The sequence below is a fragment of the Myxine glutinosa genome, chromosome 13 (genome assembly GCF_964187855.1).
Source record: "Myxine glutinosa chromosome 13, kmMyxGlut1.1, whole genome shotgun sequence".
Taxonomy (NCBI): domain Eukaryota; kingdom Metazoa; phylum Chordata; class Myxini; order Myxiniformes; family Myxinidae; genus Myxine; species Myxine glutinosa.
Genome location: NC_136273.1, coordinates 37765760 through 37790718, shown reverse-complemented (window position 1 = coordinate 37790718; position 24959 = coordinate 37765760). Strand labels below are relative to the sequence as shown.

General features: G+C 44.6%; 1 protein-coding gene across 3 annotated transcripts; it reads right to left on the bottom strand.

The window, feature by feature from the left end:
- Nucleotides 1-314: 314 nt before the first annotated feature.
- LOC137413563 (stathmin-3) lies at nucleotides 315-24634 on the bottom strand. Of its 3 annotated transcripts, none has more exons than XM_078767339.1 (5): nucleotides 24253-24634; nucleotides 20629-20724; nucleotides 17258-17427; nucleotides 2129-2320; nucleotides 315-1228 (listed from the first exon to the last, which is right to left on the bottom strand). In XM_078767339.1, the coding sequence occupies exons 1-5, from the start codon at nucleotides 24278-24280 to the stop codon at nucleotides 1172-1174; spliced, it is 543 nt and encodes a 180-aa protein (XP_078623465.1). In that variant the 5' UTR covers nucleotides 24281-24634; the 3' UTR covers nucleotides 315-1171. The 3 variants fall into 3 exon arrangements, with proteins under 3 accessions (XP_078623465.1, XP_067955094.1, XP_078623466.1); XM_068098993.2 differs by lacking the exon at nucleotides 24253-24634 and adding an exon at nucleotides 23837-23854; XM_078767340.1 differs by lacking the exon at nucleotides 20629-20724 and having other exon boundaries at nucleotides 24253-24633.
- Between the last annotated feature and the right edge of the window lie 325 nt (nucleotides 24635-24959).

Here is a 24959-nt window from a genome sequence, read left to right as displayed (position 1 = left end):
GCCACACATCCAACCTGTCCATCAAATTTCGGCCGAATCCGTCCACAACTTGAGATATTCTGCTCACAGACAAAGTAAACAGACAGGGGTGAAAACACAAGACCAGGGCTTCTTTGAGAAGCCAGGGCCACAAGAGTTAGACAGCGACAAGAGTGAGAGGTCCGGTCCACGGGAATTGATTGGCACTCGGATGGGCTGCACTGACAAATGCAGGCAGCAGGAAAGTGGGTGTTTCAACCAGATAATTGCATACTACTTGGTTTATTATGAAGGTACAAATAATTTAATAACTAAAGGACACACATGAAATGATAAAGAGGAAACCACTTCAAAAACTTTATTAACCCATGGGAGAAAAAAAAAAAACCCATCAGCAATAACAACAACAAACAGGACATGAGAAATGGTGAGACCACAACCCTAAATTAATACAGGCCCAATGGTTACTGCATACGTTTCAAAAGCCAGCGCCACTGACCAGGACACACCCGAAGTGGTAGATCTCAGGTCTTACGAGACGAGTACACACATGACCCGTTTTGTCTGCAAGGAGAGCATGGATAGATGGAGCATTTTCAAATGGCGTTTGCTAAAACGTCGGCAGCTCTTGGGCCGAAGATCCTGTTCACACATGGTCCGGGTGAAGAAGCAGTAAACACCACCGTAGGCCATGGTGGCATGAGGTCCATGCTCGCCCCAAGGTTTTGTGCCAAGTATTGAAACAGTCCAACTAACCACCGTAACGATCGTCTCAACTCGGGGCTCCAACCAACAGTACAAAGCATGACGTTTCACAAAGAATCAATAACTCTGTCACAACTTTGAGCCAACGGTTTGCGTTCTGGGTGAAATGTGACAACATGCAGGCAACAGGAGGGAAGAAGTGACTGAAGGACTTTGTGGAAATAGGATGTAGATATTCTGATCGCAAATCATGCTTTGATGAAAACAAATATAGCATTGAAAAGCCATTTCGTTTGTAACAAAATAAGCCGCTTATCATAGCAACGCTAAATCAGCCACGTCGGTTTCAAAATTGCCAACAACAACAAAACCTTTGGGTTCACAACAGTTGGTGTAAAAACGAACCCCCTCTGAACGAAACCAGCCATTTAAACGGAAATTCAAACACAAAATGGTGTGAAGAGGGGTCCGAGCGAGTCCGTTTGGCTCAGTCCAAAGTATCCTGCCGCTCTTTGTTCTTGCGTACCTCTTCAGCATGTCTCTCCTGCAAGGAAAGATAATTTCGCTTTTTTACAGATCATCTTCGGGCCAAAATGGCTCGAGATAAACAAATAATAAAGAAGACGTCATGCAGAGCACAATACTTGCAAAATACACCCACCCCACCCCCCAAAAAGGTTGCCATTGATCCATCAAATTGTCCATTTCATCAAGATTAAAATTGACGATCTTGATCAAACTTTGGGTCAATAGGATGAAAAATGACGATTTTTCAGATGAAAATTGATGATTTTGGAAGTTTGACCTCGAGTAGACCTTTTGACCTTAAAATAGTTGGTTTCCCAATTCAGTGAGGCACTGTGCAATTGGTATATAATTTTCAAGTCAATTGGATGAAAATTGGCGGGTTTTTTTTTTCCGATGAAAATTGATGATTTTGGAAGTTTGACCTTGAGTTGACATTTTGACCTCAAAAATAGTCTGTTTACCAATTTAGCGACTCGATATACAAATGCTGTTCAATTTTCAAGTCAATCGGATGAAACATGGCAATTTCAGAAATTGGACCTCCAGATGACCTTTGACTTCAAAATCAATAGGCTTCTTAATAATTGTGATTGTGACAACCTCTGCAACTTGATGAAGTTTCATGACGATCGGTTTAGAATTGTGACCTGCAGGTGAGTGACAAATAAACAGACAAAAAGAGAATAACAAACGCAACCGCCCAATATACTTGAAGAATCTTCGAGTTTGCAAGTAATGAATAAAGCAGGGGGCAGGTGGTGGAGGGCATAATCATTTAGGGTAATAAAAAGTGCTGGCACGACTACATTAACCAGCCCAATCAACCCCATATTCTTGTGGGTCCAGCTGGGGGAGGTTTTTGACTACAATGACAATAAGGAACAGACAGACATCTGTAACAAGATGGACTTCTCACTTTCTCGCGAAGACGATTATGCAATGCAGCAAACTGTGCCTCGCGGTTCTCTTTCACTGCCTGCATCTTCATGGTGAGCTTCTCCTCAGCCATTCGACTGAAGTTGTTGTTCTCTTCCTGTACCTTCTGGAGCACCTCACGCTCGTGCACACGTCGCTCAGCCAAGCTCTGCAGCACCTGAACTTCCAGACTCTGAGAGACATCCCGACACAGCAGTTACGATTATTATTGCAATTAAATAAACCATGCGACAAAGCAATTTGAAAATACAATAAACAAAACCACATTACAACACCCAATGTACAATGCTCCACCGTAGGGACTTTAAAAAAAAAACCAAAGAGCTCATGCATGAGGGGTGTCAATCGGATTAAAATCGATAACATCAAAAATAATAACAATAAAAAAAAAAAAATCAGCCAATCATAATCATCATACTAAAATACGCAATTTGGTGTCTGTCTGACCGTGATACATTCGGTCGTTATTTATCCAATCTCAACCAAATTTCACATGAGCACTAAGGAGGTTTCGCAAGGTGAAGGCAGTGTTAAGGTGTGCATCCGTGCTCAGGTGTGCATCCGTGCTCAGGTGTGCATCCGTGCTCAGGTGTACAATCTGTACATCCGTGCTCAGGTGTGCATCCGTGCTCAGGTGTACAATCTGTACATCCGTGCTCAGGTGTGCATCCGTGCTCAGGTGTACAATCTGTACATCCGTGCTCAGGTGTACATCCGTGCTCAGGTGTGCATCCGTGCTCAGGTGTACATCCGTGCTATAGGTGTACATCCGTGCTATAGGTGTACATCCGTGCTATAGGTGTATATCCGTGCTATAGGTGTATATCCGTGCTATAGGTGTATATCCGTGCTAAGGGATAAGTCACTAAGGTGTATATCCGTGCTAAGGTGTATATCCGTGTTAAGATAGCTAATCATGATGTTTTTCCAAGGCTCCTTCTAATAATAGCAACAACACCACCAATGATATTGTTATTACAAAACAATAATACTCATAATATCCCCTCTCCTCAAAGGGTTTTTTTTCCCTCCTTGGACAAGTTCCGTGTTGACGTGAATAAATAGCTCATAGTGGGACAAGCCTACCAGAAGTAAAACGAGAATGCCACTCTTCGCCATCGCAGCGTCGACTAATGGGCCTGCGCCCACATTACTACATCATTATACATACTTTTACCAAGTTTGATTTAAATTCCTTTAGCTGTTCTCAAACATCACATTTTTACCTGACATGACCTCTGACCTTTGACATCTGTTACGTGGTCCTCCCGGTGACTACCTGGTCTCGGTGACCCCCGGACCGTGAGAGGAACTCCGCCAGAAAGATCTATTATTTATACGCTTTCGTAACGCAATCCATATGAATTCCAATCAATAAGAAACCCCCACACCAAGGATCCAGAGTAATCAATAATATATTCCCCCAAGGAATCAACCATCAACAATCCACAATCAACAATCAACAATCAATCACCAATGTGATTACGATGGCCATCTTATATATGTGTGTGTCCCCTTTCCCCACTCCCGACCCCTTTTGTCTCTGTCCCTCACAATGTCTCTGGGCCCCTCCTGACCAAGATGATGGTCGGCTTCTCCGCACACGGGCGGTTGAACGGACCTGACGTGCTTTCACCGGGCACGTCCCGTACCAGGAACAACGGCTGCAGCGCGCACCTCCTGGCCAAGCAAAGCGGGTAATGTAAAGCAGGCAAAGCAACACGCGGCTTGCCCAGCGCGCGCGGCCCAAGGTGCGACCCGTACGCGGCCTTGTAGACGGCGAGGCGAACTGTGCCAGCTGCTTGGTTCCGTGCACGAACCCACAGTGACTTGACGTGTCAAAGGGTAGTTACACGTCCCGGTAACTCCTCTCGCCAGACGGGCTTTGAAACGCCGATTCTCTTACGTTGCTCAATCGATACCGCTCGCGTCCGAGGTCGGCCAGGAAGAAGAAGAATCGTCGCGTCTCCAGGACCTCGTGTCTTTTCTTCTTCCGTTTCCGGTCTCCTTTTTCTCAGAAGGGCTCCTGACCCTTTAATCACAACAACCTTTAATCGACTACACATTGATAAGCAAAGCCCGGAATAGTAATTCACATACATTCACATAAATATGTAACACATCTTTATCACAAAATCTAATTAATTAATCTTTCCATCATTATACATACCTGTACCAATTTTGACTTGGATCACTTCAGCCGTTCTTAAGTTATTACAGCAACGAAATAATTGTAAACAAGCATTCTGAGTATTGCGCTGCAATACATGTCCCCTACCGGCAGTCTGTCGTCCGGAAAACTGTTGGGGAAATTACCAAAGTTCAACGCGCCATAACTGTCAAAAAATGATCGAAACGTCGTGAAGTTCGAACTTGATCTGTAACTTATGAGGAAACCATGTACCAAGTTTGAAATCATTAGCATTAAGAGTTTAGGAAAAAAGTCCGGAAAGCTGTTCTTTGCGTGATGGACTGACAGACTGACTGCAAACCTATAGTCCCCTCCGGTGTACACAAGGAATGAGGTGATCTTTGACCTCAACCCCACAATCTAATCAGTTAATCCTTGCATCATCTATAATAATAAAAGGCAGTGTCCGTCCGTCTGTCTCCTCCATAACTCCAAAACATCGAGCCGCCCCAAACTTTGCATGCATACACCTGGACCTCCAACATATTGCGATGATGAAAACTGTGTTTGGGTGTGTTATAACTAGACTACGGATTTTTATGTTAAGAAAATAGGCCTTTTATGTTTTGAAAAGCAGAATTTTGTTTTTTTTATGTGAAAAAATCCCGAAATATTTTTTTCCCCCGTTTTATTCATTTTTTAAATTATTACTGTAGCGGTTACCGCTGGATGCACACAATCGCCTTGCACCGGCCAGAACACGGCCAGACGCGCCTCTCCCGGGCATGCCCTGACTCACTGTTCCCGGGCACGCCCGAACCTCCCGGGCACGCCCGGTCTCGTCTTTCCCGGGCATGCCCGCTCTCGCCTTTCCAGGACTCGCCCAGAGCGTCCGGGCATGCCCGCTATCGCCTTTTCAGGGCTCGCCCAGAGCGTCCGGGCATGCCCGCTATCGCCTTTCCAGGGCTCGCCCAGAGCGTCCGGGCATGCCCGCTATCGCCTTTCCAGGGCTCGCCCAGAGCGCCCGGGCACGCCCAGCCTCGACTTGCCAGGCCGCAGCCAAACACGCCCGGGCAGGTCCAGACTCGCCTTTCCAAGGCTCGCCCTTGACACCCGGGCATGCCCGGTATAGCTTTTGCCGGGCAAACTTCCCGACATAAATGTGTATATATATTGCTGCCCGATAAACGGGCTTGTCAGAATACCTGAGCTGTTTTGTTTCAATAAAGCAACTCGGACGAATTCCGTCTTTGGTCGCGTCAATTCTTTCGACTCGCGTTGGAGCGCAGTTCCTTCATTACCAAGTTTTTCAGAAATCAGTCAAAAAAAGAACAAAAAATGGTAAGCTTTTTCCTGCACAACATTAAGCACTCTGGGCTAGTAAACAGGTAAAAAATGACGTTCAGGTACCTTTATTGCAACCGCATTGTTTGATAAGTAGAGGACTAGAAGAAATTGACAAGACGTTTTAGGAACGGTTAAAGTAGGTGTTTGAAGTCATTATCTTGGTAATGTTCTCCTTGGTGAGGTGGTGTCGGCGGTCGGTGAGGACGTTTCTGTAGACGGAGAAGGACCTTTCCACGTCGACGCTGACGATGGGGCAGTACCTCAAGAGGGGGATGTCAGCAAGCTTGACTCCAGCCGGCACACCAACCTCAGATCCGTGCTGATCTCCATCCAGGATCAAAGCCACTGTCCTCAGCACACCAATGTCGGGATTGCGCTGCAGCACCGCCTTGAACTTGGTGAGCAGGATCTCCTTACGGCAGCCTCGGATCTTTTCGAGCTCCTCCTTGGCCTGATCAAGGAGCTGGAAGGCCTTGGCCAGCTCCATGCCGGCCTCCTCCAGCTGCTTAAGGATCTTCGGGATGAACGACACGTGGGCATTTAAGAAGACCAAACTGAGCTTGATGTCCGCCTTTCCGAACAGGTCCTTGGCACTCCGGATTGCCATCGCGTCGTCATCATTCAGCTGGTCCACAATGTCCTTGACGGCCTCGAAGTGCTCGGCGTAAAATACCGCGGCGTCGATCCACGTCCCCCACCAAGTCAGAATGGGCTCCGGGGGGAGAGAAAGATTGGGCTGCTGCTCCTTCCAAAAGACAACACGCGACGGGGCTTTGACGAACACCTTCTTCGTCGTGGCAATCAGGTCGTTGACGTCCTTGAACATTTCTCGGACTGTCTCGCAGACACGGTGGAGCGCGTGGGCAACGCAAGTCACATGCAGCAAGTCCGGGAAGAGTTCCTTCAGGGCATGGCCGGCCTTGATCATATAGGCCGCGGCGTCGCTGACGAGGACCTTGAGGCACTCCGGCTTGAAATCAGGCCAAAGATAGCGCAGCGTGTCATTGACTGCACGCACGATCTCCCCGGAGTTGGTCTTCTCCAGAAACATGCACTGGACGAGGTGGGGACGAAAGTACCCCTCCTTGGACAAGCGTCCCGCGATGATGTTGGCCACATATCGACCTGCCGAATCGGTCGTCTCGTCGACGGACAGCCAGATGGGCTGCTGTCCGAGGTCGGCACGGATCCCCGCCAAGGCCTCGTCGTAGCACTTGTCGAGGTAGTGCTTTCGAATCCAGCTTTCATCGGGGATCTGGAGAGTGATGTGCTTCTCCAGGAACGACCGGAGGGCAGGGTTTTCCAATTTCGACCATGGGATGCCAGCGGCCAGCATGGCCTGGCACAGCTCCTGAGCCACGACGTCGCACTTGTGCCTCTTTCCGCCACCAAAGTCCTCCATGGTGGCTTGCGTGACCGTCCTCTTCTTCTTCAAGGCCAAGTTGCTCTTGTGGCGGTCTCCTCGGACATGTTGGGCCAGCTCAGACTTCTGCTTCGCCCGGAAAGTCTTTTCACAAGCTCGACAGAAAGCCGTGTCACTCGACATGTACTTGAAGGTGGCCCCATCGCCGCCAGCGTTGAATTCCTTCAGCCACTTGTCACGAAGAGCAGCACTCATCTTGATAGGAGACTTGTTCACACTTTGTGTACACTCTCACTGTAGTACACCGCCTCACTGCTGTACACGCTGGGGACGCAACGCACGCAACGTTATGTTTTTGATCGATCGCAGTTAAAAATTTCGATGGTTAAAAATTTCGAAAAATTCCCTAATTTTTTTTAGCATTGCCAGACATTTTCGACCAAAAAGGGCATTTTACTTTATTTTTCCCGAAAAAGGGCGAAATTCTTTTTTTCTCCGAAAATAGGAAAATAATTTTTTTGCACGCAAAAAAGCCGTTTTATGTGAAATTTTTTCATTTTTTCACATAAAAATCCGATGTGCAGTTATAACATCCTTTTTGAAGATGATTAACGAGGTGCTCATAAGAATCTTGGTCAGCCCACTGCACCTCACCGAGTTCTTAAGCCGCCATTTTGTTTCGGCCTACTAAAACGTGCCATGCCTTTGAAACACGATCGATTAAACGATTATCATTACATAATTGAAGCATATCATCAAAATTTGGATTCGGATGAGGATTGGATGCTGTTGACTAAATAATATCCAAATCTGGAGTGAAATCTGACAACATTTACAATATCTCACGATTGGTGAACGCTATTCAGGCTGCTTTTGCAAGCCATGGCGTTATAGTTGACAGAGCTCCCTTTTTGTTTTAAGCCACAAGGCCGGAGAAGTTTGGGTGTGTTACAACACCTTTCTTTGAATTTGTCTGCTCTCAGTGGTTTCCACATTTCGCTGATTTTCGGCTGGAAAGCGATGTGTTTTTTAAATTCCTCGGCCATTTCAACCAGAAGCAATCAGCTTGCTATCGCTTGCCAAGCCAGCCGTTCCTCATCACCCATTTCATTGGAGTGCTTAAGCTGCTTGGCGAGGGCTCTACAAATGAAGTGACAAATGCCTGTGTACTTAATTAGTCAAGGCCGGGGAAGTTTGGGTGTGTTATAACACCATTTTTGAATATGCTTAACGAGGTGAATCACCACTTGAACACTATTCAGGCTGCTTTTGCAAGCCATGGCGTTACAGTAGACAGAGCTGCTCATTTGTATTCACGTACCCATTTTTTCATGGACTAACATTTTTGTGCGATATAGTCAGTCCCATAGGGAGTGGGTGTACTAGTAATTAAAATGAGAATGAGTCTAGTAGGAAATGTATAAATCGAGATGTGATGAGATTTAAATCATTGCAATACAAAACCAAAAGCACTTTCATGGGATTTCAATAAACTCTTAAAGATAACACTTGTTATAATAGGAAAAAACAGGAGCAATACCCCTGGTAGAATAAAGCAGTATACTACATTGACAAAAGGTATTTTAAACAGTATTACAGTATTGAAAGCAAATTTCAATGGTTGCTAGAAGACAAGGCAGCATGTACAATCATACTAACGTAATCATGAGACTTTAAACAAACAAAAACACCTATTTTGGGGGGCAACCCCCCTCCCCATACAACTCCTCAGACCAAAATTGTTCTAATGCCTTGAACAAACATTGGTACATCACAGGTGATGAAGATTGTGGTAAAGTTTCATTGAAATCGTGTGTGCAGTTTCAGAGAAAAGAGGAAATACCTACTTTGGTGCGGAACCGCCTCCCACCCCCCTGTTGGACCCTCTTAGGGCCCGATTTTTTTTTTAATGTTGTGAACAAACCTTGGTCCAACACGGGATATTAAGATTGTGGTCAAGTTTCATCAGAATTGCATGTGTAGTTTCTGAGAATAAAGGAAATACCTATTTTGGGGAGCAACTCCCCTCTCCCCTCCCCATACACTCCCTTAGGGCCCGTTTTTTTTAATGCCGTGAACAAACTTTGGTACATCAAGGGTGGTGAAGGGTGCGGTCAAGTTTTAAATCTGTGCTTGCATATAATAAATAATCAGTGTGATCCCCTTTTGCCTGGAGAACTACTTCAACTCAATTTGAGGTGGACCGAGGTTACGTGGACCGAGGTTACGTGGACCGAGGTTACGTGGACCGAGGTTATGTGGACTGAGGTTATGTTTTCACGTGTCTGTGTCTCTGAGCAGGATATCTCAGTTTTGGAAGGATTAGGATGAAATTTAGTGGACAGGTTTGGGTGTGTAACAAGGATGAACCGATTCGATTTTGGCGAACACTCGGATGTGATAAAAATTTTTAAGTGATTCTCCATCAAGAGAGATGGGGCCAAAAACAATATAAAGCACGACATCTCATAAGGTTGTACACAAGTTACGACAAAACGAGGTGGATGGGTTGGTTAGGTGACAACAAGCCGATTAGATTTTGGTTCATATCCGAATCCAATTCCAGCCTATCAGTGGGAACAAAACAAACTGTTCAACCTGGTGGAGGTATGCGCTCTCCCAAACGCCGTTCTAATTAGTTTATTACCCTCGCCAGAGGAGAGGGTATTGCATTTGTCTGTTTGTCCGCACAGAATAAATATGATTTTCTCTACAACCGTTGGTCCAATTGACAGGAAATTTTCTATATAGGTGCAACTCCACCTGTATAATTTTTTATGATAATGACGTCATGGTCACGTGGTTCGGCCGCCATCTTGGAAAAAAAAAAACGAAAAACTTTGAACCTCTATCTCCAAAAGCGCTGTACATAATTTTTTTTTGACATGGCTCATTGTATAGAACTCTCCATGGGGAATAAAATATGTTAATGATGCTGTCATATGTGCCTCCATTATGACGTCAAGATGAAATTTGTTGAGCGTCATCTAGGGATAAACTGGTGTTGAAAAAACATTTATAATGATGTCATCGCTCATATGGTTCGGCCACCATGTTTGTTTCAACACAAAAGCCTTAAAAACCACTCAAAACACGTCCTGGTGAGGGTCTGCAATCTCTGATTGCCCTTTCTTGATTATAATCAATCAATCTATAATTATAGATTGCGTTTGAGTCAATCCTTTCCGAAGTGTTGTAATGCACTCGAAAGCACAGTGAGACTTCTCACATCGATGTGATCTTTCTCTCAAATGTACAGGGTGTTTCAATAAAAGTGGACAATATAAATGTTTTATTGTCGAAGAATTGCAAAAGGTAGCAAGTTCATTGATACATTGATGGAAAGCATTCACCATGCCATTTGTCCTGACTGTAAAGTCACTGGATTGAAGCGGTGTATGGTTGGTTCATTGTCGACTCGAAACATCGAATAAACCAGTGTCTAGTGTATTATAGCAAGTTTTCTTGTCCAGTGTATATGCAAGTGTATTATAGTTTTCATAATAATAATACCATTAATAATAAAAAATATACTGAATATAATCACAACACTGCAATCCCTTTGTCGTGACTGCAAAGTTACTGCATCGAAGCGGTGTATGGTTGGTTCGTTGTTGACTCGAAAAAATTGAATAAACGTGTCTAAATGCAATCTCTTCACTTCCATGGTGACCGTCAGCTGAGAAACTAACAGTACTTTTTTGTTAAGTGAAGGTCATGTTGCCCACAGACTATGTTAAGTGAAGGTCGTGTCACCCACAGACTATGTTAACTGGTATCCTCACCCAGGTCACTATCCTCTTCAACTAAAATACCAAACAAGCCCACTACCAAACAAGCCCGGCCACGCCGCTGTTAGACTTTCGATCTCGTTTTGAAAAACCCTGTATTCACCCTTCATTTATTCTGTTTAGACAAAGAATATCAAGAACATTTTGTAAATCTATATTATAAAACAGGAGCGTCTGTCTGTCTGACCTGAAACCACTCCTTCAGTTTTGGGGCTAGTCCCACCAAACCTTATGTGGAACGTTTTGGGGTCCCAGCAGCTGTCCTAAAGTAAGTGGGTTGAAATGAAAATAGAGTGATTCAGTTTCAAGAAAATGACATTAAGCTTTCCACTCACGACATTCGTGGATTCGCCAATAACTGGATATATAAACATTCAGACTAGGTACATTTATTGCCAAAGTCCTTCACAAACCGGCTGTCAATGCCTGACGTTCGACTGAAGGTGACAGGAATGTGGAATTTATTGGTTTAGCATTCACCGTTTCCACATTGCCCGTTTGAATGTGGCCTCCCACATGTGCGCAGCATGGGTACCTTCACTAGTAATGCCTAAAATAAATTAAAGAATATGGATACATACAGTGCCCTCCATAAGTATTGGAACAGTGAAGCCAAATTTGTTATTGTTGCAATATCTACTATACAAGAGCCATTGGTCTGTGTGTGTGTGTGTGTGTGTGTGTGTGTGTGTGTGTGTGTGTGTGTGTGTGTGTGTGTGTGTGTGTGTGTGGCCATTTTTCTCGGAGATGGCTGAACGGATCTTCGTCAAACTTTGAGGTTCATCAGTGAGTGCCTGGGAATGTTTTAGGCAAAAAAAAAAAAGTTTTTTTTTTAAGTTCGTTTTTGGGGATTTATAATAAATAAATAAATTTTAAAAAACAAAAAAAACATTGCTCTATAGTGCCTAAGCCTTTTTGATTAATGGCAGTTAAATACAAGTCCACATTCGCATTAATAAATACAAAACAATTACCAGACATTTGAACCCAAATCTTACGACAATTCACCAAATGTCCGTCCGTCTGTTTGAAGGTACCACAAAAACGGCTCAACCGATCGCAACGATATTTTGGGTGGGTATTCCTGGGACCCCTGGGAGTAATAGGCTATATTGTTTTTCCAATTTTTCCAAACATGATGGAATAATATTTACCGATATGAACAGTGATGTGGCTTTTGTTGAAATTCTACAAATACTGTTTATTCTACGTACCAGGAGAGTCGATCGACTCCTGACGAATTCTTCCTATATAAACGTGCGGCTCCGAAGTAACATGCCAGCGTGTGCAAAGCAACTGAGAAACAGGTGTAGCGGCCGCTTCCGTGACAGATTTGGCACACACTGTTCACACAGACATGCGACTGAGAAAGACGTGTAGAGGCCCCTTCCATTTTGCATAATTCAATCTTTTTTCAAAATGGGCGCCATGCACAGTTTAGATTTTGATGATTTGCATGTGACATGATTCAACGGATGTTTATATGAATCGTTTAAAATTTAAAAAAGCCTTCAATTTCTGATATTTTGCCTTTTCATTTGGGCCTCCCAAATGAAGCCCCGCTCATATGGCGGGTACCGTTGCGAGTAATCAAAATTCCGGAAGCAGTCAAAGTTGGTGGTAATAATAATAATAATACATTTATTTTATATAGCGCTTTTCAAGAAGCCCAAAGACGCTTTGACAGAGTACAAAAAACAAGTGCAAAAAGACAAAAATCAATAGGTAAATAATCAAAGCAAAAGGAAGGAGAAAGAGAAGAGATAGTCAGGGGTTAAATGCTGTGGGTTAAATGTTGAATGCAGTGTTGAACAGGTGGGTCTTGAGTGATGTTTTGAATGTGGTGAGTGAGGAGTCTGATGGTGTGAGGTAGTGAGTTCCAGAGGGTGGGAGCAGCGATGGAGAAGGCCCTGTCCCCCCAGGATCTGAATTTGGTCCGGATTGGGAGGGGGGGGGGAGGTCAGGAGGTTGGTACCAGCAGAGCGGAGGTTGCGGGTGGGAGTGTGTCTGGAGAGGTCAGTAAGGTAGGATGGGGCCAGGTTATGGAGGGCTTTGTAGGTCAAGAGGAGGATTTTGTACTGGATTATCTGGGGGATGGGGAGCCAGTGAAGCTTGTAAAGGACGGGGGTGATGTGGTCAGGGGTCCGGGAATGGGTGAGTAGACGGGCAGCGGAGTTCTGAATGTATTGGAGTTTATTGATGATTGTCGAGGGTGAACCATAGAGGAGGCTGTTGCAGTAGTCCAGACGGGAGGTGATGAAGGCGTGGATGAGGGTTTCTGCAGCCGTGGAGGAGAGGGATGGACGGAGACGGGCGATGTTTTTCAGGTGAAAGAGGGCTGTCTTTGTGATCTGTTTAGTGTATTTGTCGAAGGAGAGGGTTTGGTCAAAGATGATGCCAAGATTCCGGATGTGAGGGGAGGTGGATACTGGGATACCGTCGATGTTGAGGGCAAAGTTATTGGTGGATTTTATGAGCGTTTTTGGGCCAATGATGATTATTTCAGATTTACCATAGCTAAGTTTGAGGAAGTTAATTTGAAGCCAGGATTTTATTTCAGTGATGCAGTTTGTCAGGATAGAGTGGGTGGCGGTGGAGATGGACTTGGTGGAGATGAAAAGCTGGATGTCATCGGCGAAGCAGTGGAATTGGAGACCATGACGGCGGATTAAGTGACCGAGGGGGGACAGGTAAAGGATGAAGAGGAGGGGGGCAAGAACTGAACCTTGGGGGACACCTTGGGGGAGGGGAGCAGTGGGGGATTTGCAGTTATTGATGGAGATGAACTGGCGTCTGTCAGAGAGGTATGATTTAATCCAAGAGAGGGCAGTGCCAGTAACGTTAAAGGTGGTTTCAAGTCGGGTGAGGAGGTTGGTGTGATCGATGGTGTCAAAGGCGGCGCCGAGGTCGAGGAGGATGAGAATGTTGAGGTTGCCAGCGTCAGAGGAGAGGAGAAGGTCGTTTGTGATTTTGAGGAGAGCAGTTTCAGTACTGTGGTTGGAGTGGAATCCAGATTGGAATGTTTCATACAGGTTATTGGCAGAGAGGTGATGTTTGAGTTGAGTGGCTACAGCGTGTTCCAAAACTTTCGACAGAAAGGGTAGGTTGGAGATGGGTCTGAAGTTGTTTAGGGTGTCAGGGTTTAGACCAGGTTTTTTTTTCCACAGTCCACATCTTTTATGTGTGAACAATCAATGCAACACGAAACACCTGAGTAAGAAGAAACACCTGCCAATCATTTGTTCAGATACTTATGCTTACCTAAAATAGGGGGACTGAACATAAAAAGTGCTATTGTTCTATAATGGAAAACATACATAGAAATAAAAACTGACCTTCTGTACTCTTGCCTTGTATTCATCTTTTGATCTCGAATTCAGATTTCTTGAGTATATAGCAATAAATTTGACTTCACTGTTCCAATACTTATGGAGGGCACTGTATCTTCAATACTATGACAAATTCATGTGTGAAATTGTGATTTGAGAAAGCATTGATTTAAGTCGACTCATACTTTTGCAGCTGAAGATTTTAAACTAACATTCACATTACATTAAACTAACCCTGGTGTTGGGCTAGCGGCTAGGGTGCCGGCTTAGGATCCTAGGATCCTGGGTTCGAATCCCGGTCGATCGCTGAATTAACGCCAGGGGGGGTTGACTCAGCCTGTCATCCTTCCGAGGTCGGCTAATTGAGTACCAGTTCACTGGTAATTCCCTGTTTGTCGTTAAAGGCGGCAAAAAGGGTAGGCGTCAGGAAGGGCATCCGGCCGTAAAACATTGCTTCAAAAAGGGGACCAAAAAACAACAACCACGGTTCCCGAAAAAGGCCAAACCCCGCTTCGCGGGGAAAAATGGCCTCTAAAGGTTTTTTGTTTTTTTTAAATTCACATTCTCACACACACAGAAGGTAAAAGTACCATTGAATATTGTGTTTCAAGTGGATAATTATGTAATTGATTGATGCTTTGTTTGATGCTATAAACAATGGAGGCTTTGTTGTGTTAAAATGAACTGTTTCTATGTTGAGCAGCGGTGCAACAGTCGCGCTGCCGGCGGGGTGGGGTGAAACCACATTTGTGCGAAACCACATTTCAAATCTGGCCTCCAAAGCCAGTCGCCGACTAGGCATCCTCCGTCGTGCGAAGTCCTTCCTTGGCACACCTGAGCTCCTCACCACATACAAGGCTTTCATCCGCAGCTCAATGGAATACTGCTCTCCCCTCTGGGCTGGTGCTCCTGCCTCACACCTAGCTCGTCTTCACGCTGTTGAAACCAAAGCATTCAGAATCATTGGAATCTCCCGCGATGAAGCTAACTCCAAGGGCCTCTCACTCACTCACCGCAGGCAGGTTGGTGGTCTTTCCGTCTTCTACCGACTCCTCTCTGGCCTTGCCCCCCCAGCTCTCTCTGGGCTCTGTCCCGCAAATATTCCTACAGGTCGCACAAGATCTGCCTACAACCCTCTTATGGTCAAACTGCCAAAATCAAGACTCTCTGCTCACCTTCACTCCTTCATTCCTCTTTTCTCCCACCTCTGGAACAAACTCACTCTCTTCAATCCCACTCCACCCTCCAGGTCTTTAAAACAGCTGTTCACCACCATCTCTTATCTTCCCCCATCCAAAACCTTGATCTTTTCTACCCCTGCTAATTTCACCCCAATTCCACTTTTTTGAAATACCAATTTCTGTCCTGGAAGTCCTTGGTGTCCTTGTGTTTTATACTTCTCCCCCCCCCCCCCCGCCCCCCTTCCCACGCCTCCTCCCCCCAAGCCCTCTCCCTACCACAAATCTCCCTGCTCTCAAATGTTGTTTGTGTGCTTCTCCTTCTCTCCCCATCTTGTTTTCCCCATCTCTCTCCCAGTCTCTCCCCATCTTCTCTCATGTTTCCCCATCTTGTTTTCCACTCCCTCTTTTTATATATTTTGTTTGTCTGGTTGATTTGTTTGTGAAGTAAATGTTAGCTCTTTCACGAGCCTCGATTCAGTATACAAAAAAAAAAAAAAAAAAAAAAAAAAAATTGAAAACAACTACTGAGTACAGGGATGATGCAAAATAAATTGTGTTTCAAGTGGATAATTATGTAATTGATTGATGCTTTGTTTGATGCTTTGTTTGATGCTATAAACAATGGAGGCTTTGTTGTGTTAAAATGAACCGTTTCTGTGTTGAGCAGCGTGCAACAGTCGCGCTGCCGGCGGGGTGGGGTGAAAGCCTCAAAGCCAACTCTCCCTGCAGGGAGTGTTTATGGATGTGTGAAGTTGACTGGAATCACAATAACTTTTGCACTGAATTGTGAAATGCAAACATCTCGCTGACAACATTTGCATCGTTATCAATATTAAGTTTATATGTCCAATCTTGAATGTTAACGAAATTGTATGCCATTTTAAATGGACGTGGATTTAAATAATGTTGGCAAATTGGTAATTGTATTGTGGTTAATAAAATGGGTTTAAACTGAAAATATGCATTTTCATACAAAGGCCAAGATGCCCTTGGCACCAAGTCTGCATTCCTCTCGCTTGTATGTGGTACAACCTCTGATCTAGTCCGACATAATCCAAAACATTGTATCTGCCTGTGACCTTCAATGATGATACAATTGGCCATGTGCGTGAATATAAAATTGGGCTCGACTGGAGTGTCGAATGAGAAATAGGCTGGTTGTCATTGGTTTTGTCATACGAGTGCTGTCAATTGTTTTGTACTTGAGATATGCACTTTTGATGCTTGTATCAAAAGTCCTGGTGTTGGCTTAGCGGTTAGGGTGCCGGCTTGGGATCCTAGGATCCTGGGTTCGAATCCCAGTCGATCGCTGAATTAACGCCAGGGGGGTTGACTCAGCCTGTCATCCTTCCGAGGTCGGCAAATTGAGTACCAGCTTGCTGGGATGAATGATCACGGTGTACCCCGGTTAGAATAGGTACACCGTATCCCTGCGCATCGTAAGAGGCGACGAAGGGTTGGCGTCAGGAAGGGCATCCGGCCGTAAAAACATTGCCTCAAACAGGGAACCATGATTGTCATGGGGCCCGCAAGGCTAATCCCCGCTCGTGGGGAAAATGGCCTTAAAACGATCATTCATTCATTCATAACATCCCTGTTAAGGTTGTCTGGTTTCATATGTAATGACATACTTGTAGTTATAGACCTCTCACCAGGTTACAGGCCTAACTCACTCTCGAACTCCAACAGTATCAGGGATATTGAACATTGAGGCCAGCATGTGGATGAAAAGTTAAAATTCAAACTTGGAAATACCATGTTTCAATAACACACACCGATATCAAGTCATTGATATCGGTGTGTTTCACTCAACCAGCAACTCATTTCGATTTCGACATTTCGACTTGTACAACATTATACATTTAAAATAAAGTATCTTCTTGCTATAAACAAAAATAAACAAATAGACTTGTGCAACGCAACAAATGTGGATGAGTTAACAGACACAAAACGTCAAGCAATCACACCTTGTGTCTCTCCTTGGCAGCTTCCAATTTGTTATTTATCTCTTCCCAAGACGATGCTTTTCGTGGGGGAGAAAAGGGCATTTCGGAGGACACATCACGAGTAGGACTCTTGAGTATGACCTCAAATGCATGACCCGATGACTGCTTGTTCAGTTCTTTCACCTCGAAGTCTGCAAGATACATTGCACATAAACATGCCAGGCCCTGGGTTTCCGGTTAGATTCAGGCTCCTGCAAATGATGTTGTAAAAAAAAAACAATAATAATAATAATAATAATAATTAATAAATAAAGAAATAAGTCCATGCACACAATGTGGCTCATGCAAATGAGGTTGTTTAAAAATAAATAAAAAGAGGATCATGCAAACAATTAGGTTTTAAAAAGAAGAGGTTTATGCAAATGACATTTTAAAGATTTGGCTCGTGCACACAATTGGAGGCTCATGCAAATGATGTTTTAAAATGAGCATTTAAAATGTGACCGACTGCAACACAGGATGACAGACATACATCATTCCAATATTAGAGGGGTTAGGGGAAGTGGGGGTGGTGAGGGGTGAAGCTTTCCTGCTCTATCCTATAATGAAACAATTTATCAATACATAACCATCCAATCACTATGACGGTGTCTTCACAACCATAGTTGGTGAAGAATCATGATAATCTCACTTCAAGCCTAATATAAAGCAAAGTCTGAAAAATGATCAAATGCTATTTGCCGTGGTGTGGTGATGGTTTTGGGCACTAAGTCATGGAAATTTACATCCCAACTTGCTTTTTACTCCAAAGTCTCAAACTACAGTAATGCGTGTCCAAAATAATGTTCTCAAAGTGAGCACATAGGCCTTTAAAGAAGGAGTAAAATTGTTACATTTCTATAAATGCAATTTAATTGAAGCATTTGTGTAAAGATACCAAATAATAACTCCCTTTGCTTTTCAATTCTGTGGTGTGTGTATTCATTAAACAAAAGGTTCTATACAGTACAACATGCCAGGCAATGCTCTGTCCAGCACAACCTGCAATACAGCACAACCTGCAATACAGCACAACCTGCAATACAGCACAACCTGCAATACAGCACAACCTGCAATACAGCACAACCTGCAATACAGCACAACCTGCAATACAGCACAACCTGCAATACAGCACAACCTGCCAGGCGATGCTTTGTACAGTACAACCTGCAATACAGTGCAACCTGCCAGGTGATGCTCTGTCCAGTACAACCTGGAATACAGTACAACCTGCCAGGCGATGCTTTGTACAGTGCAACCTTTAATACAGTACAACCTATCAGGTGATGTTCCATACAGTCCAACCTGCCATTCAATGTTCCGTACAGTACAACCAACAATAGAGTACGAGCTGCCATTCAATGCTTCTGCAGAGCTGGTTTGTTGTGTACAAAGTCTCCGTCTTTTCAAAAAGTGTGTGTGCATGTGCGTGTGTGTGCGTGTGTGCGCATGTGTGTGCACACGCACGTGATTTGTCTTGGCGTTGATCAGTAAACCTATCAGAGGGCCCTGATGCACTCTAGGATAGTATATCATGTCCTTTCCACTTCAAATGATTAGACTCACCAAGTATTGCGCAAACGTCCAAAACGTGCCAACACCGTCTCCCAACACTTGTCCTACACGACATACATCCAAGCTCCTCCATAAACTTCAAATCCCTCACAATTACACCATTTTACATCAATATTGTATTGCTTATGCTCATGTTTGAACAAAACAATAATCCCACCTTTCCCCCCCTTCCCACAACCCACGTGTACAAAAACAAAATTCGATTCAAAAATACATTTAGACGGAAGCGGTGTCCATTTTGCAGGTCGGCCATGGCCAACCCCAGGGAACAAGGTTTCCAAAGCAACACCGGCAGATCAAGTCACCACTAAAAGCACAATCGATGTGCACTCAGGTCAAACGCCATAAAGCCTGCGGATCAAATTGCATCGCACACAGTGCACAAGCCATTTTATGTTCTCAGCCAATTTTCCATCAGGGTCATGGTTAACATTTAACCATTAAATGATCAATGTGCTCATATCAACGAGCCTTCAACATGCACACCATTCCATTTTTCAACATCGCCCGTGCACTCGTTTTACCATTTTCCAAATCCCGTAATGCATACATCGCTCCTTGGTTCAACTTGTGCTGCCGCAGAATTAACTGCCACAAAACATCACCAAACGCACTAAGAATACAGCAGACGTATTGAACCCTGCAACTGTGGTCGGAACGTGCTTCAATGCTGGGAAGTCCTATTTACTCATTCCACCTCAATAAAAACCAAGCCAACCTCCCGCAAACCTCCGATAGATTTTTTTTTTTCTTCTGTAATAAACATCCAGATCAAGTGCACCTTTGTGGAACTCCTTAAGCTAAGTTTCAGTCACCTGCTGTCCTCATTGGTCAACCATATCTCCAAACTGGCCTCATAATATGGACACAGTGTTGGAATATTCTGTCAAGTCGAGAAAGGCTGAGAAAAGAGCTCAACTCAATGGTGTACAAAGCTTTACCTGCAGCACTGGAGTATTGCTCCCAACTATCGACTGGTGCTGCTGCATCTTAATGGAGACTCCAAGAGGAAATCTCATCCTCCTTCATTCCTGGTTTCTTTCACCGATGGAATAATCTTCCCGACTGTCCAGTCTTGTTCTTCCCTCCAATTGATCAAGAGTACAACACTTCATCACCTCCTGCTGTCTCCGCAAGCAAGGCCATGAACTCTTAGATTGCCAAAAACAAACAAAAAAAACCACCTCACTCAGTCTCCTTCTCCTTGGTGGAGTTGAGTTTTCTTCATCTCAGTTTGTGCTTCGTCCACATGTTTGCCGCTACCTTACCAGTAGGTTGACCCACTGCCCTCCGACTACTGACTAGACTTGTAATCACTGAAGAATCGGGAAAAACATTACAAAATTCACAACACTCCTGGGTCATTTGGTAACCAAGTTAGTGCAATGCATGGGATGTCAAAAAACATCACTTCATCCAACCATCCCATGGGATCGAACTGGTGGCATACTGGTGTGTACTAGAGTAAGCATGAGACCGATCTGAAACTGCACATTAACTAAATGTAACCTCCCTCTTCCCAATCGGTAGGCCACAACATCACGACTAGCATTTGACATCTGGCAGCAGGACTTCAAATATGTGAATTGCACAACAATGTGCAGGAAAGCATAAAGCTCATGCGAGTGCAACAGGCCATCGCACAGCCGGCTCACGAGACAAGCAGCAAAGCAGTGACAACAAGTGGGCAACATTCATGCAGCCGGGCGTTGGCACAAATACACACAAAAAAGAAAAGCTCATGCCGCCCTCTCGGGCAACAGCGAAGGGTTACCGACCACCGTATTTGTACACAGTTCCGGGTCCTGGCTCGGCGTTAAAACACGAGCAGATGATGGAGAGCAGAGACAGCTCCTTCATTTTTTCCTTGTAAGCTTTGTGTGCGGAAGAAAAGGGAGACAAAGTCAGAGAACGGAACAGCAGAACGAATCGTGCAGCTGATGAGCACGAGGGACTGGCTCAAAATGCTCAGGTTGCTGAAAAGTTACAATCACAAAAAAAAAGTTATTCAACTACTAGTTGCACCATCATACTAAACCCTTCGCTCCCAGGTGAAAATAAATGGTTGACTACAATCAGATACAAGACGACTCTGTAATTTGGGTTTACTAGGGCATGCCCGTACTATATATATGCCCGTACTATATATCTATCTAAAATTATATCCCCCCCCCTCTATTTACATGAAATGGTTTGGTCCATTCGCAACGCCAAAGCGAACGGCGAACGGCTTGCGAGTACAGTGACAATCCCCCCCCTCTATTTACATGAAATGGTTTCGTCCATTCGCAACGACCACAGAACCCCCCCCCCTCTATTTACATGGAATGGTTTGGTCCATTCGCAACGCCGGCACACGCGATCGTTCGCTGCTCTGATTGGTTGAATCGTTTTTTGGACATAGCTCGGTAAGTAATTGTCCGATTAATATGAAACCTTGAAAAGGCACATCCTCGGGTCCCCAGCAATATACCTGGCAAGTTAAAAGTATATCGGACCCGTGGTTGTCGAGAAACAGCGGTCACAGACAAACAAACGTACAGACGTACAGACAGAGATTACTGGAATTATTTGGGTTTATAACAAGAAGTTCAAGCAACATCAAATCAACAACATCTTGCAAAGGGGTTTCATATAAAACTCTTAAATATTGATAAAGCCCTCGTTATAATATACAAGGGTCGAGGCTCATATGGGGGAGCTGGAAAACAAAGGGCAGCAAGTTCAAACTAAAAAGAGTATTGGGGGGTGGGGAGGGTGAATAGGTTATGTCATGTTACAAACCAAAGGTTGGAACAAAGAACTTATTAAAAAACAAAAGCAATGATAGTCGATTTTAATGTAAAGGTTGACTTTACGGACAAAGTCTGTACTGTACTCGTGCACAGTTCATCACATGATGGGTGCATCAGCCTGTGTTATGATGTCACCTGCACATACATTTACCTTTCAATGCAAATGAACAAATGACAACTTTCCGATCATGCCTGCATGGCATGACAATCCTCATTTTTATATTTATTCTTCGTGTTACCTAAACGTGAAGAACTGTGGCGAGAAAAAAATAAAATAGATATATATATATATATATTCCACAAGCTTTGGTGCATTCAATGATTATTGAACCTTTCATCCTCCTGAAGGACAAACCCATTACCTTGAGGAGCTCAGAGTTCAAAGCCAACTCAGCCGAAAGGTGAAAAAGGCGACGCACCTTTAGCTGTTAATGGTAAATTAAATAAAACCAGGACTTTGGGTCCAACGCCCTCCAACCCACATTTTGAATGTGACGTCACAGATACTCAGTACTCATCTTGTTCACTTGGTTCGCAAAGCCCGTTGTTGACTTAACGGTTGAGATGGCTGGCTTCAAATCTTACGATCCTGAGTTGGAGCCCCTGTTCCATTGAATTAACACCAGTTGGGTTAACTCAGCCTGTCATCCTTTGAGGTCTGTCCCCCAAATATTCCTACAGGTCACACAAGATCTGCCTGCAACCCTCTTATGGTGAAACTGCCAAAATCAAGACTCTCTGCTCACCTTCACTCCTTCATTCCTCTTTTCTCCCGCCTCTGGAACAAACTCCCACACTCTTCAATTCCACTCCTCCCTCCTGGTCTTTAAAACAGCTGTTCACCATCTCTTATCGTCCCCCAACCAAAACCTTGATCTTTTCTACCCCCGTTAATTCACCCCAGATCCACTTTTCTGAAATACCAACTTCTTTCCTGGAAGTCCTAACTGTGTCCATGTGGTTTTTACCTCACCCACCCCCACCCCCCTTCTCCCTCCAAGCCAGTGGTTCAAAACCTTTTTTCTGTCGTTTCCCCCTTCAACGGACCGGATTTCCCCCCCCCCCCCCATATATATATACGTATATATAAACAAGGGAAAAAAAGTAGCCAAAACACAAAATTTATTCACTTAACATAAAAAACACAAACACACAAACACACACACACACACACACACACACAAACACACACACACACACACACACACACACACACACACACACACACACACACACACACACACACACACACACACACACACACACACACACACACACACACACACACACACACACACACACACACACACACACACACACACACACACACACAAAAATTGTATATAAATTTTTATTTACCGACGATGTTATAAATGTTTATGTTAAGTAAAAAGTCGAGAGAGGAAAATAATTAGAGATTTGATATTTATTCACTAAAGCACAATATTACACGAATGCTAATATTGTATTTCCCTTAGAATAAGTTTCCCCCCAGGAATCCTAAAATTTTCCCCAGGTTAGGAAATGCTGCTCCAAGCACTCTCCCTCCCACAGATCTCCCGATGTCCCTGCTCTTAAATGTTATGTTTGTGTGCTTCCCCCTCTCCCGATCTTGTATACCGCTCCCCTTATGTTTTATGTGTGTTTGATTTTTTTTTTTGTGTGATTAATGTTAGCTCTTACACGAACGAGCCTCGATCTTGTATACAGAAAGAAAAGAAAAAAAAAAAAATTACGCCCAGGTTCCCCGTTGGTGAAGTGATGAGTTGACAAAGTGGAAGACGCAAGGCGGCCATCTTGGACTTTGACGTGGCGACCCAATTTTCAATAGCGTTCGTCCTTATGCCGAGATACACCCACACACCAGATTAGAAGTTGGTACTTCGCTTATTTTTCAAGATATTTCGCTCACAAGGTTCAGACATTTACTTTTCAAGATATCGCGCTCACAAGGTTTAGATATGGTGACAGCCATCTTGGATTTTGACGTGGCGACCTCATTTTCAATACGATTCTTCCATATGCCTCGTTGCACCCACACACCAAATTAGAATTCGGTCCTTCCCTTACGCACGCACGCACGGATGGACGCACGCACGCACGGAGGGGAAAACCATAGTGATCGTCCCACTCCCACTTTCGCTCCGCGGTGCGACGGGGGACAAAAAAAGTGCTGATGACGAGCACCGACCGCTGTTGCCGAACCAGGTCCACAGTCTCAATCAATGTCGTCCCAGAGCACTCAGACTGGGTGTGGCCGGGTCGTGCTGTCCGGAGCACACGGTGCTGAACACCTTCGCACACCGCACCTTCGCACCCTCTTTGCTTTCGTTCCTCGAAAAGCACCATTGCACTGCACCATCACATTCAACTACTACAATTACAACTACAATTACAACGACGACAACACGCCGCCATAATCATCCTCCCTCGTTCAATCTCACCACGTCCCGGACATAACAACCGGAGATGAGTATTTATTATTATTAATACTGTGCCCCCTTAGATTAGTCAATCACCACCAGCACCACCCTTCAACCACGGCGTGCCCCATCACCACAACCACCCATCACCACCACAAAACATTCCAAACGGATTACCACTTACCAGAAGCTGTCTTGGAAATGGACGCCATGGAGCCTTGCCCTGGGATCAGGTATTCCCGACGCGGCCGTTGGGCGCTGGAAGGATTCTTTGCCGGAAACGGCGACAAGACGACGAACCGCTGAGGCGATTCCCGAGCCCGACGAAGCGCCTGCCGAAAAAAAGGGCGCGCGCTTATTTATATTCATGAGGCGCAGCGGCTTCTCATTGGTTCGTCGTCCCTCCAAGATGATATATTATTCATGATCTGCGGAGCGTCTGTCGATTAGTCACAGAGGAGACATTCCTGGAAGAACTACGGGTTTCCGAACCCAAATGAAGCCTTTCGCCGAAGCACGCAGGAGGCACAGCCAAGTGCCAACGTAAAATTACCAAGCGCGAGGGGTTCAAACACGTCACTTCCGCCTGACACTTTCAACGAACGGACCGACAAGGTGAGAAAGATACCAAACGAGAAGGGCACTCGGTAGAGAGAATACTTCCGCCAGGTGAACAGTTTCCGCTTTGTATCCACTGATTGGCCAGATCTGGATTCGGACCTGAACCAAAATCGAATCGCCTTGTTCTTGTTGTCGAACCAACTCATCCGCAACTTTTTGAAATATCCTGCTGTGTATCGTTTTTTCCCCATCACTGAATACTGGAAGAAGTACTTTAAAATGTAAAATGACTCTGATCCGGATTTGAATCCACTAAACTCCAATCAATTC

What these genes read in the sequence shown, in the direction of transcription:
- LOC137413563 (XM_078767339.1), bottom strand. Translation starts at nt 24,280, where the DNA reads ATGGCGTCCATTTCCAAGACAGCTTCTG. An exon ending in AACTGTGTACAAATACGGTG is followed by an intron (nt 17,428 to 20,628) that starts GTCGGTAACCCT and finishes TGTATCTTGCAG; the next exon opens with ACTTCGAGGTGAAAGAACTG. An exon ending in ATAATCGTCTTCGCGAGAAA is followed by an intron (nt 1,229 to 2,128) that starts GTGAGAAGTCCA and finishes CTTTCCTTGCAG; the next exon opens with GAGAGACATGCTGAAGAGGT.